Source organism: Notamacropus eugenii, chromosome 4, assembly GCF_028372415.1.
Source record: "Notamacropus eugenii isolate mMacEug1 chromosome 4, mMacEug1.pri_v2, whole genome shotgun sequence".
Lineage (NCBI taxonomy): Eukaryota > Metazoa > Chordata > Mammalia > Diprotodontia > Macropodidae > Notamacropus > Notamacropus eugenii.
The window spans coordinates 201,251,996-201,267,903 of NC_092875.1; the positions used below are offsets into that span (position 1 = coordinate 201,251,996).

Here is a 15,908-nt window from a genome sequence, read left to right on the forward strand (position 1 = left end):
TTATTTCTGTCATGATGTCAGGAAGCAAGTTCAATTCTGTGGACTAGATGCCTGGAAGAATCCAGACAAAAAACACTTGGGTTGTTACCAGCAGCAGCAGCTAGCATTGACAACAATAGCTAGCATTTATTGAATATATGAAATATATTCATTTGACCCTCACAACAACCCTAGGAAGTAAGTGCTATTACTATCCCCATTTTATAGATGAAGAAAACTGAAGCAGACAGTGGTTTAAGGGAACAACTTATTAACACAACTAATAAGTGCCCCAGACTACATTTCAACTCAGGTCTTTCTGATTCTAGGTCCAGCATTCAATCTATTGCACCACCCAACTGTCTCCTTTCCCATCCTTCAATGACAATCGGAAATAATAGTGGAGTTAGTATTCTAATTAATGTTGGAAGAGGCTTTCTGGAAAATAGCTCACTGCAGCAATTGCTCCATAATTAGCTACTCACTGCATTCAAGCAATGATTTTAACTCTAGGTTCTTTTCCAAATTTAACCCTACACTGGGATGCCACCCAGCCACCCCTATCAATTCCAAGGTGCAGTGCCCCAGAAGATTCCTGGGAGAAGAATAATGTCTTCCCCTTCACAAACAGCAAAGAGTTTAGTAAAGCTTTTGGCAGTAGTTCTTCCACCGACAGGAAGAGATCCAGTGAGTTTAGTGCAGGGACTTCCTATGATAGTCTGGAAAAGTCTATGGACTCCTTGGAATAATGTTTTTAAATTCACAAAATACAGGATTATAAAGAAGACGAATTATATTGAGACAAAGTTGTAATTTTTCACCCATCGAAGTTCACAGATTTCCCTAAAATCTATTCAGACTCCCAATAGGAGGAGTAAAGATGTTAAGAGTGAGACAATACAGAGATCTTAAGGGACATAAGTTAAACAAGTTTTCTTTACCTACCTCAACTCCTAACACCTAGTACTAAATCCTTCTAGACTCAAACCCTGACCCATTCTCCCTGTCAGGCTTCCTCTCAGACACTGTTCATTGTCCACTTCAGGTTTTGAGACTACATCTTCTTTCAGCACTGCTCTGTAGCTCTGCCTCCGAGCTCACTCATTGGTTCTTCTGATATTACCTTGTCATACCCAAATGCCACCTGTGTTGGGACTCCTGCCACTCTACTCCCTTGTCCCCACACAAGAGGAAGTTTATCAGCACCATATGCCTGTCCCGTGACACTCCTTGACAGATAAACAGACTGGGCTTCAGCAAACGGCAATGCTGAATAGACCAGTACAAGTAGGATTTTATTAGAGAAGTACATTAGAATATGTAAGGAGGAAAATTAGGAATTAGATACAGTATTGCCTCAAAATAGTGAGGAACAATGTGAAACTAAGCCATATTATTCTAAGATTATGTGTAAATAAAAACAGGACAACAAAGACAAATGGAACAGACATGGAAGCATTTTTGTAATTTTCTGTCATTGGCATTAACAGTAGAATGACCACATTTGGGCTCTTCCACTGCTAGGTGAGATATGTACTATATTCAACATACAGCAGAAAAAGAATGTTTGGCTCTAAGTACAAAAAGAAGAAATCTTTATTTGGATCTGATACATCTTAAAACTACTCAGTCTCATAATTTCTAAAAAGAAGAATAAAAAAGAATGGAAAAAAATCACAAAGCAATGTTTTGTTTTGTTTTTTAAGTAATGAAGACTATAACGGCATTTTTCCCCCTGGACTCACCAAAAGATTTCAAAGGGGATGGCTCCAAGTCAGATACTTAAGCAACTGAGTGTTGGGAAGAACATCCTAGGGAGTTGATTAGATGAGGAGCAACAAGCACTTGAACTGGGTGATATAATCAAATGGCAAGAACTTCAAAGAAAAAGAGTCTGTTGAACAATAGTGGGAGAGAAAGGATTTGGATGTAGAGAAAAAGGAGCTTATTTATTCTTGAGAAATAGTAGCAAAGATGTGGTATCTTCAGAGAGAAAAATGGGAATTATAATATGGCACAGGGATTTTTGCCTAAACAAGAAATAGTCAAGAATAACAGAAACTAGTAGGAGAAAGCTGGGCAGCGGGGCTACCAAGGAAGCAGAAGCTTGTACTGTAAGTCAGCCCCAAGGTTCTAAATTTATAGTGGTGTTGATTGGGCTTTCACAGATCTCATTTTCATAGTGAATTCTACTAGCTTGATTTAATCAGTAAAGATCTGCAGGTTATAGAGATCAAGACTTGGGGGTTAGGAGAGGAGGGGATAAAACAGATAAAAGACACAAGCAGTGATCAGGAAAAAAAAATAAAATAAAATATATTCTCACAGAATGCTCAATTGCAAGAGTATTTAACTTAAGTAATTTTAACTTTCAATTAATCCAGTATGTTCAATACATGAAAGCCTTAGGGAAAGAGTGGTTTTTCCTTTCCTCTAAAGCTAACCCTTCTTACCTATGCCTTTTGTCTTTTTCAAATCACTCAGGGACCTAGATCCCAACACTTTTCCCTCCCTTCATTCAGAATCTTCATTCCCTACCTCTTCCACTAGATTGTTTGCTTCTTATATAGGTCTCTCCATCCTCAGCTGACCTTGTTGCTAGCTCTAAGTCACTTTCCTATTTCTCTTTTGCTGCCAATTTTTAAAATGTTTCTAGCATTCTGACAGGATAATCTTAAAAGTTACTAGCAACTTTACTATCACAATTAGTAGATTATTTTTTTACTCACTCAGTTTTGCATTTGCTCTGCTGCCTGATTTCAACTTTATAGAATAAGAGAATAAGATGCCTTGCTCAGGATAAATTCACCATTTTTAAACTCACCACCCTGTAGCTAACTCATTTTGACTGATACCTCCTGCCTCAGCTCTCGTTCCTCCTGACTGGACAGCTAGAGGAAAGAGTACCAAACTACTCCTACTGGGGCAGACAGAAACTGGAATCTCAGCTTACTCTTTGGGGGTCTATCTGGTTTCAGTTCCATGGAACAAGATGCCCCAGGGTCAGGTACCCTATGGTATTTCCCTCCCCTCACCTTCCTGTCTCATTTTGTGTAGCTGCCCCCTCCCCAGACCGTAAACTTGAGGGCAGGGATCTTCAGTGCTTAGTTCATTTCAAAAGAAAAATCCCAAGGATTTTGTGACTGACTAGATTATGGATGGAAAAATTCTGACTTTGAGGATTTGTGATTTGCAAGATGGTTTTGGCAACTAACATAGAAAAGAAAGTTGGGAGGGAAAGAATAAATACAGTAATGCACATAATGAAAGTAATCACACAATCATCCAAGTAGAATTTATTAAGTAGGTACTTAACAAAGGCTAATTGAATAGGACTTTTGTTCCTATTTTTCCTTGATTTCTTTGCTGCACTGGACATCTTGAAATTCTTCCCTTGATTTTTCTGCTATTACTAAATCATATACTTCCTACTTCTAAAGCAAAAATTTTTATCTTTTTCATGCCATGGAACATCTATAGACTTCTTCATAGGACAATATTTTAAATGCATAAAATAGAATTGTAAAAGAAGCCAATTATATTGAAATAGTTGCCAAAATATAAAGGAAAGGAAGGAGGGAGGGAAGGGGAGAGGGGAAAGAATGAAGGGAGGAAGAGAGGGAAGGAGGAAGGAAGAAAAAGTAGTGAGGAAAAAAAGGAAGGAAGGACTTTCCTATTGTTAACGTTAATCCAGTTTCTGTCATACATGCATTAGTGCAAAAGCTCAATTCTAAGATCTCCTATATCCAACTCATTCTATGTATTACTGTATTAATCTTTCTTTAAAGTAATTTTTTCCATACCACTAATGTGCTCAAAAGCCTTCAGTGGTACCCTATTTTTTTGAAGGCCACTCCCTCAATGTTGTTCCACCTAAACTTCCTATTATTTACCAACATGTATGCTCTAGTTCTAGTCAGGCCAGCTTCCTCATCACACAATGAACCCAATGGTCAAAGTATAGAATAAATGCAGGAATGGGTAAAGGATAACAAAAGAGGACCCAGAACCAGGGGAGTTAAAACAAGGCTGAGTATCCAAAAAGAAAGACACAGGAACAGGTGAAGTCTGGAGAACAAGGACACTGACTGGCAAAACTGAGATAACGGTGACTAAAATCAGATTATAAAATCAGCGCGAAGGAATATGTCAGTATTAAAACTTGGGCTCAACCAGAATTAAAGTCACAGAAAAAAGCAAAGCCTGATAGAATAGTAAGATATCAGAGATCACAAGAGGCACAGAAATCAAGGAGGGAGCTTAGGCAACAAGCAGGATAATACCAATGCTAATGATCTCTTACTTGTCAATCCTTTTCTCAAACAACACCATCTTGACCATGCTTCAGTCTTTGACAATTTGAATTGCCTTTTTACCTGGATAAACTTTTCTCTCTTAGTTTTCAAGTCACTACTCTTCTCCTGACTCTATCTGTGCAACTCTGTAGTCTCCCTTGTTGGTTCACATCCAATTCATGCTTACTAACTATGAGTATCTCCGAAGGTTCTGTCCTGGCACTTCTTTTCTCCTTTGCCATCTGTATTATCTTGATTGGTGATCTCATTAGCTGTCATGGATTGAATCATCACATCTATACACAAGATTGCCAGATCTATATAGTCTGCCCCAATCTCTCCCTTTCCTTCCAAGTCTGGTGTTATGTCTTCTGGAAATCTCAAACTTAATATACCACACCAGAATTTAATGTCTTTTCCCTCAAGTCCTTCATTCTCCCGAACTTTCCAGACCACTGTCCTTTCTTAGTCAATCAGGCTCACAAGCCTTGATGTCATCCTTGGCTCTTCATTTGCACTCACTACACATACCCAATCTGCTGTCATCTTTTTCTGTTTCAACCTTCACAACATCTCTTATATTCGTCCCCCTTTCCCCATTCAAATCAGCTGCCATCATGATGCAGCTACTCATCACTTCAAAGTTATTGTAATAGTATATCTAGCTCATCTCCCAGCCTCAAGTCAGCAAAGTGGTAGTGGCCATTCTCTATGCCTAGAATGCTGTCCCCTCCTTATCTTAGCCTTCTGGCCTCCTTCATTTTCTTCAAAACTCTGAGAGAGGCCATTCTCAGTTCTTCCCATTACTCGTGCATTTCTTCAGAATTACCTTCCATTTAAACTATAATCTTAGATGTACACAATTATTTTGCATACTATCTCTCCCATTAGAACATGAGCTTTTTAGGTATAATGTTTTGCCTTTGTATCCCCTGTACTTAGCATAGTGTCTGGCACATAGCAAGCACTTAATACTTCCTGACTGACAAATACTGAGGCATTCCTATGTCCTATGCCATTGAGCTTTACTGAAGCAAAAATAAATATCATCATAATTAGCCTAGTCCCTTCAAGACAGCAGTTGGCCAACTTGGAGTATGATGAAAGAAAAACAATTTTTGACATACAAATTTTGAAACAAACTTCTTTCTGTTCCCATATTTTCTTCATCTGGAAATCTATACTCTCTTTATTTCACTTATAGCAATCTTAACTTTGAATCCTTCAAAGGACCCCACTCACATCCCAACTTTTCCATGAAAGCCTAATCTAACCTAACTGCTTTATTAATTTCACTCTCCTTGAGAAATCCTCATGTAGCACTTAGTATATAGTTCTTATATTGATTTGTTTCACATGTACTAGTAGTCTCCTCTCCCCAATAAGAACAGAAGCTTCTTGAGATAAAAACAAAAACCAACCCACACACACAAAACCAAAACCAAAGCTTGTGTGTTCAGTAAGTTAGTGTGTGGTAAATATTTAACAAATATTTGATGCTCCTTCATCACATAGGTCCCTTTTAAAGGATGCTGAGTACTTCAATTAAGACAACAATAAACAATCTTTTCCTCTCTTTCTGACTAAGTACAAAGATTTCAAGTTCCTCCTTGGATTTAAAAATTTGCTATACCTAAAGTAAAGATTTTAAAACAATGTAATGAGTGGTGAATGGCAGGAACAGGAATGAAATAATCCATGTAAATGCACTTCTGATATTATTAATCTGCTCCTGTTCCTACATATGCCTCAAGCATTAAAGAAAAATAAGCTATAAAAGAAACAATAAAAAGCATACATACTAATTAGAGCAAATTTCTCAATTTATTCTTAAGGTAGTTGGGGTAGAAGAGTAAAGGAAAAAGAAAAACATCAGTCTTCCCATCAATACTATCAGGACATTATATATGGGTTCAGTATTGCCAAAATTTTTGCATATGTTTTTCAAAATTCACAAAGTTTTGGAAGCATTTTATCAATGGCCCTGACTAACACTGTTACATGCTCAAAGTGTTCAACTTCATGTGCCTAAAAAGAGGTTTACAAAGTTTGCGTCCTGACAAAACTATTCATTTTCTTTTATTGATTCATCCATATGAAGGAGAATAAGTTTATCTTACATTGTAACTGCTTAATAAATATTTATGGAAGTGTGGAATACGCAAAGGATTTTTTTTTTTAAGTAAACAGGTTTGAACTTATTTATAAATGATCAATTTATTCCCTCTTGACCTGGAAAATTCATTTGGTATTTCAATGTTGAAGAAATACACACTAACCTTAAAATGTATATTGTCAGCATGATAATTAGAGAGGAAGCCAATATAGAAATATTTACCACCTTGAGTGTTCTGAAAAAATCTAGCTCCAAAAAAAAAAATATGGCTGGAAAGTCCAGAAAAACCTGACATTGTCAGTCCAACAAATTTCAACTACTTACCAGCCCTTGCTGCAATAAGGTGAGTTGCTTTGTTGGGATCATCTGCACTCAATATCAAATTCTTATTGACCTTAGCTCCAAGTGCTGTAGCATGATAATGTTCTCGTGTCCTTTCTATTGGATAATTTGTTGGACATACCCCACTAAATATTATGGTAACATCTGCCAACACCTTACTTTTCAGTTCTGGTACTATTTTCCGTATGTCAGGTGCTTCTTGGATCTCCTTATTGAGGTATTTATCATACTTTGTATAATAATCATTATGTACGCGAACAAGGATCTCTTCAAGGTATATGAGATGATCATCTTCATCATTATCTTCTTCCTCTTCCTCTTCTTCTTCCATGCTCTGATCTAAAGATTCACCCACTGTAATCCCAGATTGTTCACTATTCTGGGACTCTGTCTCTGCTTCTTTCTTGTCTGCACAGCCATTTCCCAGATCACAAAGGCCATCCTGTTCAGTTTCTTCTGGTACTTCAAGGTCACTGACTTTGCCATGGAGATGTACGCTAGGTCCAGACTGTGTAGAATGATTGACTCCAACAGCTTTCTCTCCTGTGCTGTCCTGTTGTTGAGAAGTCTCTTCTTGTATGGCTTTTGACTTCTTCCAGCTTCTCTTCTCCTCATTTTCACTATCAGATGCAGAAGAGGAAGCAGATTTCCGACCATCTAATTCACTGTTACTTTCACTATCACTAGAGAGTTCAAAGTCCAAATCATTACCTGCATTGCTCTGGCCAGGATGTTTTTCTGATAATGTTCTATCATCCCGATCTAAAGAAATCTGAGATTCCTTGTCAGTTATCAAATCATTAGTACTAGCAGCATCAGTTATGTGATCGGTAGTACCATGGAAGGAATGTCTCTCATTTATTTTATCACTAGAACTTAAACACCATTTGGAAGATTCATTGCGTGCAACCTTACTACCATTCAATTCTTTTGTGGATTTCCCAAGTCCATTGCTCTGTTCTTCTACACAAGAAACATTCTTTCCATCTTCAGCTTCTTTCAGGGATGTGGTTTGTTCTGAGATTTCAGCTGTTTTAGAAGAATGATTTACTGTATATGCATATAAAAGGGAAAAAATTCCCATAATTAAAAAAGGTCATAATAAATTACTTTATTTAAAGCAACTTCCCTTCCCATCCCAATTTAGCTCATTCATATATTATATAAAAGAGTTGGGTGATGATCTTTTATTATTTAAATTGCTATAATAACCTAACTTGTCCCAGAACTTCAATTAGGTACTTTGAAAATTGCATTAACTTTAAAGAATAGTACTAAGGTATAAGGTAACATAAGTTACCACTGAAATGCACTAAACGTTATGTGAATAGAGTAAAAGCAAAAGATTTAAAAGCATTCAAAATTCTTAACTTGGCTTATGGTAAGAAATGTACCGATCATATTTTCAATGATGAATGTTTTTCAAAGAAAGTTTAACTCACAGTCCAGATGTTCTTTTAGTTTTCACTGTGAAATTAGGCTAGGGATTCTGATTACTCAAATTTCTTAGAAAAGGGTCCCTAGAAGTATTTCCCTTGTCCCAAATTTAATCTATAGCCTACAGAGATAGTTAATTCTCTGGAATATGATTACTTTGAATACGAAGATATAAATATAGTTCCTTTTAAGGAGTAGCAATACATCAACAAATTAAGGATCTGGTGTGTACTGCCCAACGTTCAACACAGTTCATCTATAACTTTGGAGATAAAAGCTCAAAAAGGTCTGAAACTCAGTGCCATTAAGTGGCTTGTTCATAATCAAAATGCAGTTGAATGTTAGAGTAGAAATAGAACACAGGTCTTTCTGACACCAAATCTAGCACTCTCTCCCCTCTGCCATACTGTTTCTCTCCTTAAGAAACAGTGGGGACAGATCTCTACACCAGAGAAAAATGGCAATACTCTTTTTTTTTTTAAATGTGAACTGCTAATAGAAAACTAAAAGAATCAACACCAATTTAACTACAAAATCTTCCTCTAATACCATAAAAAAGAAGTCATGAATTTTCTACCACCTGAAGTAGATATACAGCCTACATTAAGTATATAGAATCATGAAGCAAAACGCTAATTTGCAAATTTTTTGTGAAATGTCACTTGTTACCCACCTTTCTTTTTCATTTGAGTTTCCCTGGATCCAGGGGGTGCATTAATATCTCCTATGCCCTGAAAGTATACATATTTCTTTACAGTTATCAAATTGGGCGCAAACTTCCAGACATCTTCTCGGTCATCAATAATGCAAACCATTGAATCGCCACACGGGAAAAGATTTCTAAAAGGAAAAACGTGTCTGAGTACTATTAGAACAATTTTTTAAAAATCTATTGGGTTGACATCTGGATTATTCTTTTATTTTTGGTCAACAGGGAGGTTTCTTTTTCTCTACTTCTCTCCACATATATACAGATAGACGCATATATACTACTGAGATGGCTGAGAAGCAATACTACCAAAAAAGTCCCTTTCTGAATAATTTACCTATCTCTCACCAAAGAGTCTTCTTTTCAGTTCCTTATAAAAGAGTCAATGCAAATTTTTCCAATCTCTTTAAATTCTTTTTTGAAAATATGAAAATTAAATTTTTCCCCAATGCTTTTGGACTTCTGAGAAAGGTAAGAGATTCTAGTTACACATTGCCTACCTAAAAAAAAAAAAAGTGATAGGTCATCTTTTCTTTAAATGTGTTCATGTTTCTATTGGGAGTTTTGCTAGTCTTAAAACAGGCATCTGATCAGCACAATGACCAACCACAATGCCAGAAGACCCATGACAAAACATCTCTTGAAGATAACAGATTCAGGGTACAAACAGATACATTCAATGCAAGAATTAGCTTTGGTTAACTACGTATATATGTTATAAGGGTTTTCTTTTTTCTTTTCCAATGGGAAGAGGGGAAAATATTTTTGTTTATCTAAAAATTAATTCTTAAAATAAGCATTCAAACATTAATCAGAAGGTGTCTATTATAAGAGTATACATTTACAATAGATATTAATGAATACAGAATTTAGCTTTTAACTACAGTGCTAACTTAGCAACTCTAAGACAGAACACATCTCTTCTCCCTCTTCATGTCCCTAGTTCCAGTAAGTTCTGGCTTCTGACACAAGGTAGACTAAGTTTTTTGAAAAATGGATATGAAGTTTGGCAAGTACTTGGCAAGAATGCTGCAGAAATAGGGTGAGTAAATCCAGCTACAGGATCAGTAACCCAGCACTAAACTTTCTAGTTTACTCAACTTCTCCCCATATTTCCTTCTTTAAAATAAATAAAGACCATGGGAAAGTAATGAGAGAAATGCCTAACAGCTCTACCTCTATATAACTCTACTTTTCTGATTCTGGTTTGGCATATTTTAAGACTAAGTGTGTAACCAGGGTAAAAAAGATATTTGCAGCCCCTAAGGTAGTTAAATATATAAAGGGTGGGGGACAAGGGGAGAGAAGAGAATGAATTAGTGTAATTCAACTAGTTACTTTTCTTGAAAGAGGGAAAAAAAGAAGGTACTTGATCTTAGGGAATTAAGGAAAAAATCAGTAAAAAATTGGCGATTTTTTGCATAGAGGTGATGGTGTTTGTTCATATCTAAGTGTATCTGCCTTGTCTCCCCTCTTCCTTATGTCAACCTCTAAAGTATTCTCTTCTCTCATTCCCATTATCAATTCACTTAACAGGGAAGTGAAGGGAATAAGATTTTATGTAGCACCTACCATGTACCAAACATGGCACTGAGCACTTTACAAATACCTTTTTATCTTTATTACCACAACCCTATGAGGTAGGTGCTATAATTATCCTCATTTTATAGTTGAAAAAACTGAGGCAAACAAAGGTTAAGTGACTGGTGCAAGGTCACATAGCTGGTGAGTATCTGAGGCCAGATTTGAACAATACCTGGCACATAGTAGGCACTTAATGAATGTTTATTGATTGACTCCAGGAGAACTTCCTACTGAGAAGGAAAGATGTCACTGAAATAAAGAGGCCCTAATTACAGAATTCATTCTAAGATCATTTACGGTAACAAATTAGGGGGAATTTTTCTTCTTTTTCATTTATATATATATATATATATATATATATATATATATATATATATATATATATATACACACATACATAACTATTTATATACATAACCTTCCAGACTACAATATTATAACTCAGATGAAGGCCTACCTTGGAAGGCCTTAGAATTTTCCCTCAGTGCCCAGATCCTTCTCATACTGGAATTGTCTTCCTCCATTTCAAAGAGGGACCCAGGCTGGTCCGCTTGCATTCTCCTCTTGGCTACACTTCTGACATTCCAAACAACACCACCATACCCTGTGTGAGTGCCTTCATCTTCCACCCTTGCCAAGCCGCTCAGCTCCCCTTCTTTCATTAGAATACAAGCCCCTTGAGGGCAGGAACTTTCTTTTGGCTAGTATTTGAATTCCCAGCACTTTGCACAGTGCCTGGCACATAGTAAGGGCTTAATAATTTTAGTGGTCTTGTCTAGTTTCTTACTGTAAAATAGGGAAACTTATCCAAGGGTGACTTAAATGAGCATGCCTAGTTGTAAATCAGGGCAGGGCAGGGCAAGGTGATAAATACTGACATTATTCATAAGGTTCTGCCTAATGTTACTATTTAAAGAAAAAACCAAGAAATTTCTGACAAGGATACAAAGATTATTTTTTGAGACTGAACCTCAAATACCTTTTAGGGAATAAGTAGCATTATCTAGAATATTAAAAAAAAAACTTCTGTACAAACAGAAAAGGGAACTCTTGTAGGAAACAAGGACAAATGGACAGGATCAAATAGAAGCAGGAGTAAAATCAAGGCATGGAATAGAAAAATAAAGGCATGGATATGGGATGGAGGAGTTGATAATGTAACTGATGATTTTGTAAAGCCATTGCTAGGTTAACATAATAGTTCCTTAGAAAATAAAAATCATAGAGCTTAGCTATAAATATCATATTTGTCCAGACTCTCAGCCCTTTCCTTTTCCTACAACCTGTTCCTCTTCTACTTCTTTTCTTTAGTGCCTATTCCCATCACTTAACATCTCCCTCCCCTGCTTCAATGTTCCCTCAAACCTTCACTGTTCTTTATTCTCCCAAATCAGAACCTCACATCTAAACTTTCTTCTATCAGTCACTTCCACTGTTCACAGGACTTTATATTTGGTATGTTACGGAAAAAAATGAAAATAAATATTCTCAGAATTGGGGATATAAATTGGAATACACAGAAATATACATAGCTTGTCCTTTTAGGAAAAAAAATTCCACAGAACTACAGAAACATTGCAATGAGTTCTCACCCATGACCACCACTCCCACCACCTGTGAATGCTGATTCAAGCACAGTGGCCTTTGGGAAAAGACAAGAAGGAAAGGGGAAAAGCAAAAGATAAAAGCTAAAGATGTTTTGAAATATGGAATAACTCACTCATGCAATATTTTAAGATTTACAAAGCACTTTACCTGCAATTCTGAGATGAGATAGGTAGTATTATTAGGTCCATTTTACAGATGAGGAAATTGAAAGTACAAAGATTTGAATAGGACTTAGAAAAAGAATCTACTGCAAGAAGAGTACCATGGCTAAGTACTAACAGCAAGAATAATTAAGTATTTTCCCCATCAGAATACAAAGCTATTATTTGTTTTTCAAAATTAAATAAACTTTAACAAATGAATGAGAGGGGAGGGATTAAATGGAATCATAACCCTAAGCAGCTTCTTAAAATGCAAATTTTACAGTGGCAATCAGAATCTATTCTGTTCTCAGAGAAAAATCCTAAAGAAATCCTAAAGTGATAACTATAACTGCGTACATACAATCATATACATACCTAAGATTTCCTGTTTTAGAAAATGGATCAATACATTCATCTCTTGATAATATTCGATGAGAAAAAAGCTTCTTTTCAGGGTCTAAAAAACCTTTTGAAAGGAAAAAAAGGCCAAGTTAAAGTATTTCTAATGCCATTTTATGTAGTATTTTGCAAGAATAAAACCTTCTAAGTTTTCTTTGTAATGTCACAGACAAAAAGCATTATGGTGAAAAGAAATAATTTACATGTTCTTTTAGATAAAACCATCACCAAACAGGGTTTCTCATTTTTCAGGTTTTAACACACAAATAGTCCCTCCCCACCCCTCTCTCCTGCCTCCCTGTACACCTATATTCTGTTGGGGGAGACAAGAGGGACATAAGTAAATATGTACATGAAAATGTAAAAGACATACACAAAATGAGTACAAACTAATACAAGAAAGAGAGAATCCGAAAAGGCTTTAATGCAGAATAGTGACTGAATAGCATCTTAAAATGGAGAGACTCTATGAGGCAGAAATAAGGGGAGAATGCATTCCAGGCCTGGGAGTGCAAAGGTATTTTGTGAATTAAATCCATGATGGATAATGAAGTCACCAAGAGAAAAAGAAGAGGGATCAGGCCAGAATCCAGTTTCCTTATTTGTATCAATCAATCCGCAATCTTATATTAGGTACTTAATATACTGGGCACTGGAGATACAAAACAAAAATGAAGCAGCCCCTGCCCTCAATGGCTTCCATTCCATAGGGGGTGACAACATATGTACATTACAACATATGTAATTACAAACTAAACAAATATCAAATAGTCTGAATGGGGAAGCACTAGTAGCTGAGAACACAAAAAGCATCAGGTAAATGGAGATTTGAGCTCAGCTTTGAAGGAAACTAGGAATTCTAAGAAGAGGTGATAAGAAGGGAACACATTACAGGTATGGAAGAAAGACTGTGCGCTAAGGACCAGAGACAAGAGATGAATGTCAACTTATAAAAAAGAGCCAGAAGGGACTGGACTAGAGGAATAAAGAATCTGTGTTACTCTAGGTATACCTAGAATGCTTCATCTTAGCACAGAGATAAGACTGACTTCTTGAAGGTTATGTGCCAACAGAGCACAAGCACTGGCTGGCCTTCCCACTGTCAAAGGCTTAAGAATACAGAACCAGCAACAGAATGTGCCTGCCCCCAAAGACCAGCCTAGTTAAGTCACCTGGCTGGTCACACACGGAGGCCAACTTTTTGGGTCACAGAAAATCAAAACAGCTGTCTACTTTTAGCATGGGATGATAAACTGCATCAGAGATGGAAGTTACCCATGGGATTGAAATGAAGGTTCTTTAGAAGTTTTATACTGTTAAGTTATCAAGATATTAGATGGAAGATAGTGAATTTAAATGGATATTATACTATTAATATAACAAATATTTTAAATTATAAAAACTTTAAAAGAAAATGGTATTTCATCATATTACATAGCATTTCTACCACTCTGTAATAGTTCTTTGTTACTTTCTTTATTATGCCGGGGAAAAAAAACCTAGCATAGTTACAAATTTAGTAGGTAAGTAAGAAAACATGAGCTGTCAACATGGTACAATCTCATTCTTATAAGATGTACTTAAAAGGAACACTTTAGTATTGCTATTTTTTTAACTTTACAATTTTAATCACTACCATAAATTACCTTCACAAAGAACTACAAAATTCAAGTTAATAGAAGAAAAAAATTCTATATTAAAAAGTGAGGGGCCAGAGATAAGGAATGGGTGTGTGATTACATAACCTAGAGAACTCCAGGGTGAGGAAATTCCCCCTACTAATGCAGGTGAGCATCTTCTCTATAGCTTACGGTCTTAGCAAGTAACTCTCTACTATGCAACCTCTAAGTTTGTATTACAGAGCAAGTTAAGAAAAATAATTCTTATAAATACATTCATTTATGGGCTGATGTAGAGTACACTTCTCTCAAAATAGTTGAGTGCCATTATAAGCAACATGCACATCCATGTTATACAATAATAGACTCATTTTGCATTTCAGGTGCTTGACTTAATTCCCATCTAATACAATAGATTGTCCAAATTGTCCAACGAGGACAATTCTTACATTTGAGAATCATGTTAGAATGTATAAAATGAGCTCTGGGTTACTTTAAATTCATTTCTTACTATATAAACTCAATTCATTTGATGAAAGTAAAGCTTACCATACTAATTAGGATTTATATATTTAGTCCTAAGTTCATTTTATTTAATTCTAAGCACCAAGTTAGCTAGGAGGTACAGAGAACTTAAGTTGCCACTTTTTATATTAGTTTTAGGAAAAACTGATACAAAAAGACAAGGGTATAATAAACAAAATTCAGAGAAAAAATGTGTTTTTGCCATAAAAATATAGTTCTTCCTGAAAAAATCTGTTACAAGATTATAACTGAAGTATCAAATTCAATACTAAGTCAATTTCATTCAACCAATGAATGGCAAAATGTTTGGTTAAAAAAAGTATACTAAAATGAGTACTTTAAATGTAAACAGGAAAATATGTGGATGAAATAGGAATTCATAATCAAGATTTCTCTAACCGCACAACTAATTTTTTTCAAACTTACTTTCCCTAGAACACAAGCTACCTGAACAATATTCTGACTAGCTTTATCTTTTCCCTTGGTTGTTCCCTAAAAGTTCCCAGTACATAAGAAGAGTTATGAAAATAATTTCTCTACTCAGCTACTGTATCCTGAATGATACAGTAAGATGATTCTTTTCCACTCAGCGGCTCATTAGAGCTGACAATTCCCAAAGATTTCATTTTATGACATGGTGTCAACATTTTGACAAGCAGAATTATCTTATACAACATAAAAATCAATTTATGCTTTTTCATAAATTATTTCATGTGTGCTTTCCAACAATCCTGTGAAGTAGGCAGGTCAGGTATTAATCCATTATAAAGATGAGGCAATTTAGGATGTTAACTTGCCCAAGATAACACCTCTTGTGGCCAAACTGGGACTCAGACTCAGACTGTCCAAATTGTAGTCTAAAGCTCTTTCTCATGTTTCCCATCTGCTTTGACTACAATTCAAACTTTAAAGACAAAACAAAGTCTCCAATGACTGAAACCACATACTGTATTTCATTAACCCGTCATCACTGAAAGCTAAAGAGCTTTCATAGATGAATGTGTAATATACAGATTAACCTAAGATTATATTAGCAATATAGTAGAGTGAAAAAAGCATCTGATTTGGTGTCAAAGGACCTGAGTGTAAATCCAAGCTCAGTCACTTACTACATACACAACCTTAGGAATGTCACCTAGCCTCTTTGAGCCT

At 35.9% G+C, this 15,908-nt stretch overlaps 1 protein-coding gene across 2 annotated transcripts in view; it reads right to left on the reverse strand.

Annotated features, from left to right (window-relative positions):
- The window catches only part of CTDP1 (CTD phosphatase subunit 1), a 154,420-nt gene that overhangs the window by 106,107 nt on the left and 32,405 nt on the right, over positions 1-15,908 (reverse strand). For both annotated transcript variants that reach the window (XM_072604043.1, XM_072604042.1), the window contains exons 6-8: positions 12,589-12,679; positions 8,843-9,009; positions 6,715-7,782 (exon numbers count right to left, since the gene is read on the reverse strand). In XM_072604043.1, coding sequence (XP_072460144.1) covers positions 6,715-7,782; positions 8,843-9,009; positions 12,589-12,679 — 1,326 coding nt within the window. The remainder of the gene's footprint in view (positions 1-6,714; positions 7,783-8,842; positions 9,010-12,588; positions 12,680-15,908) is intronic.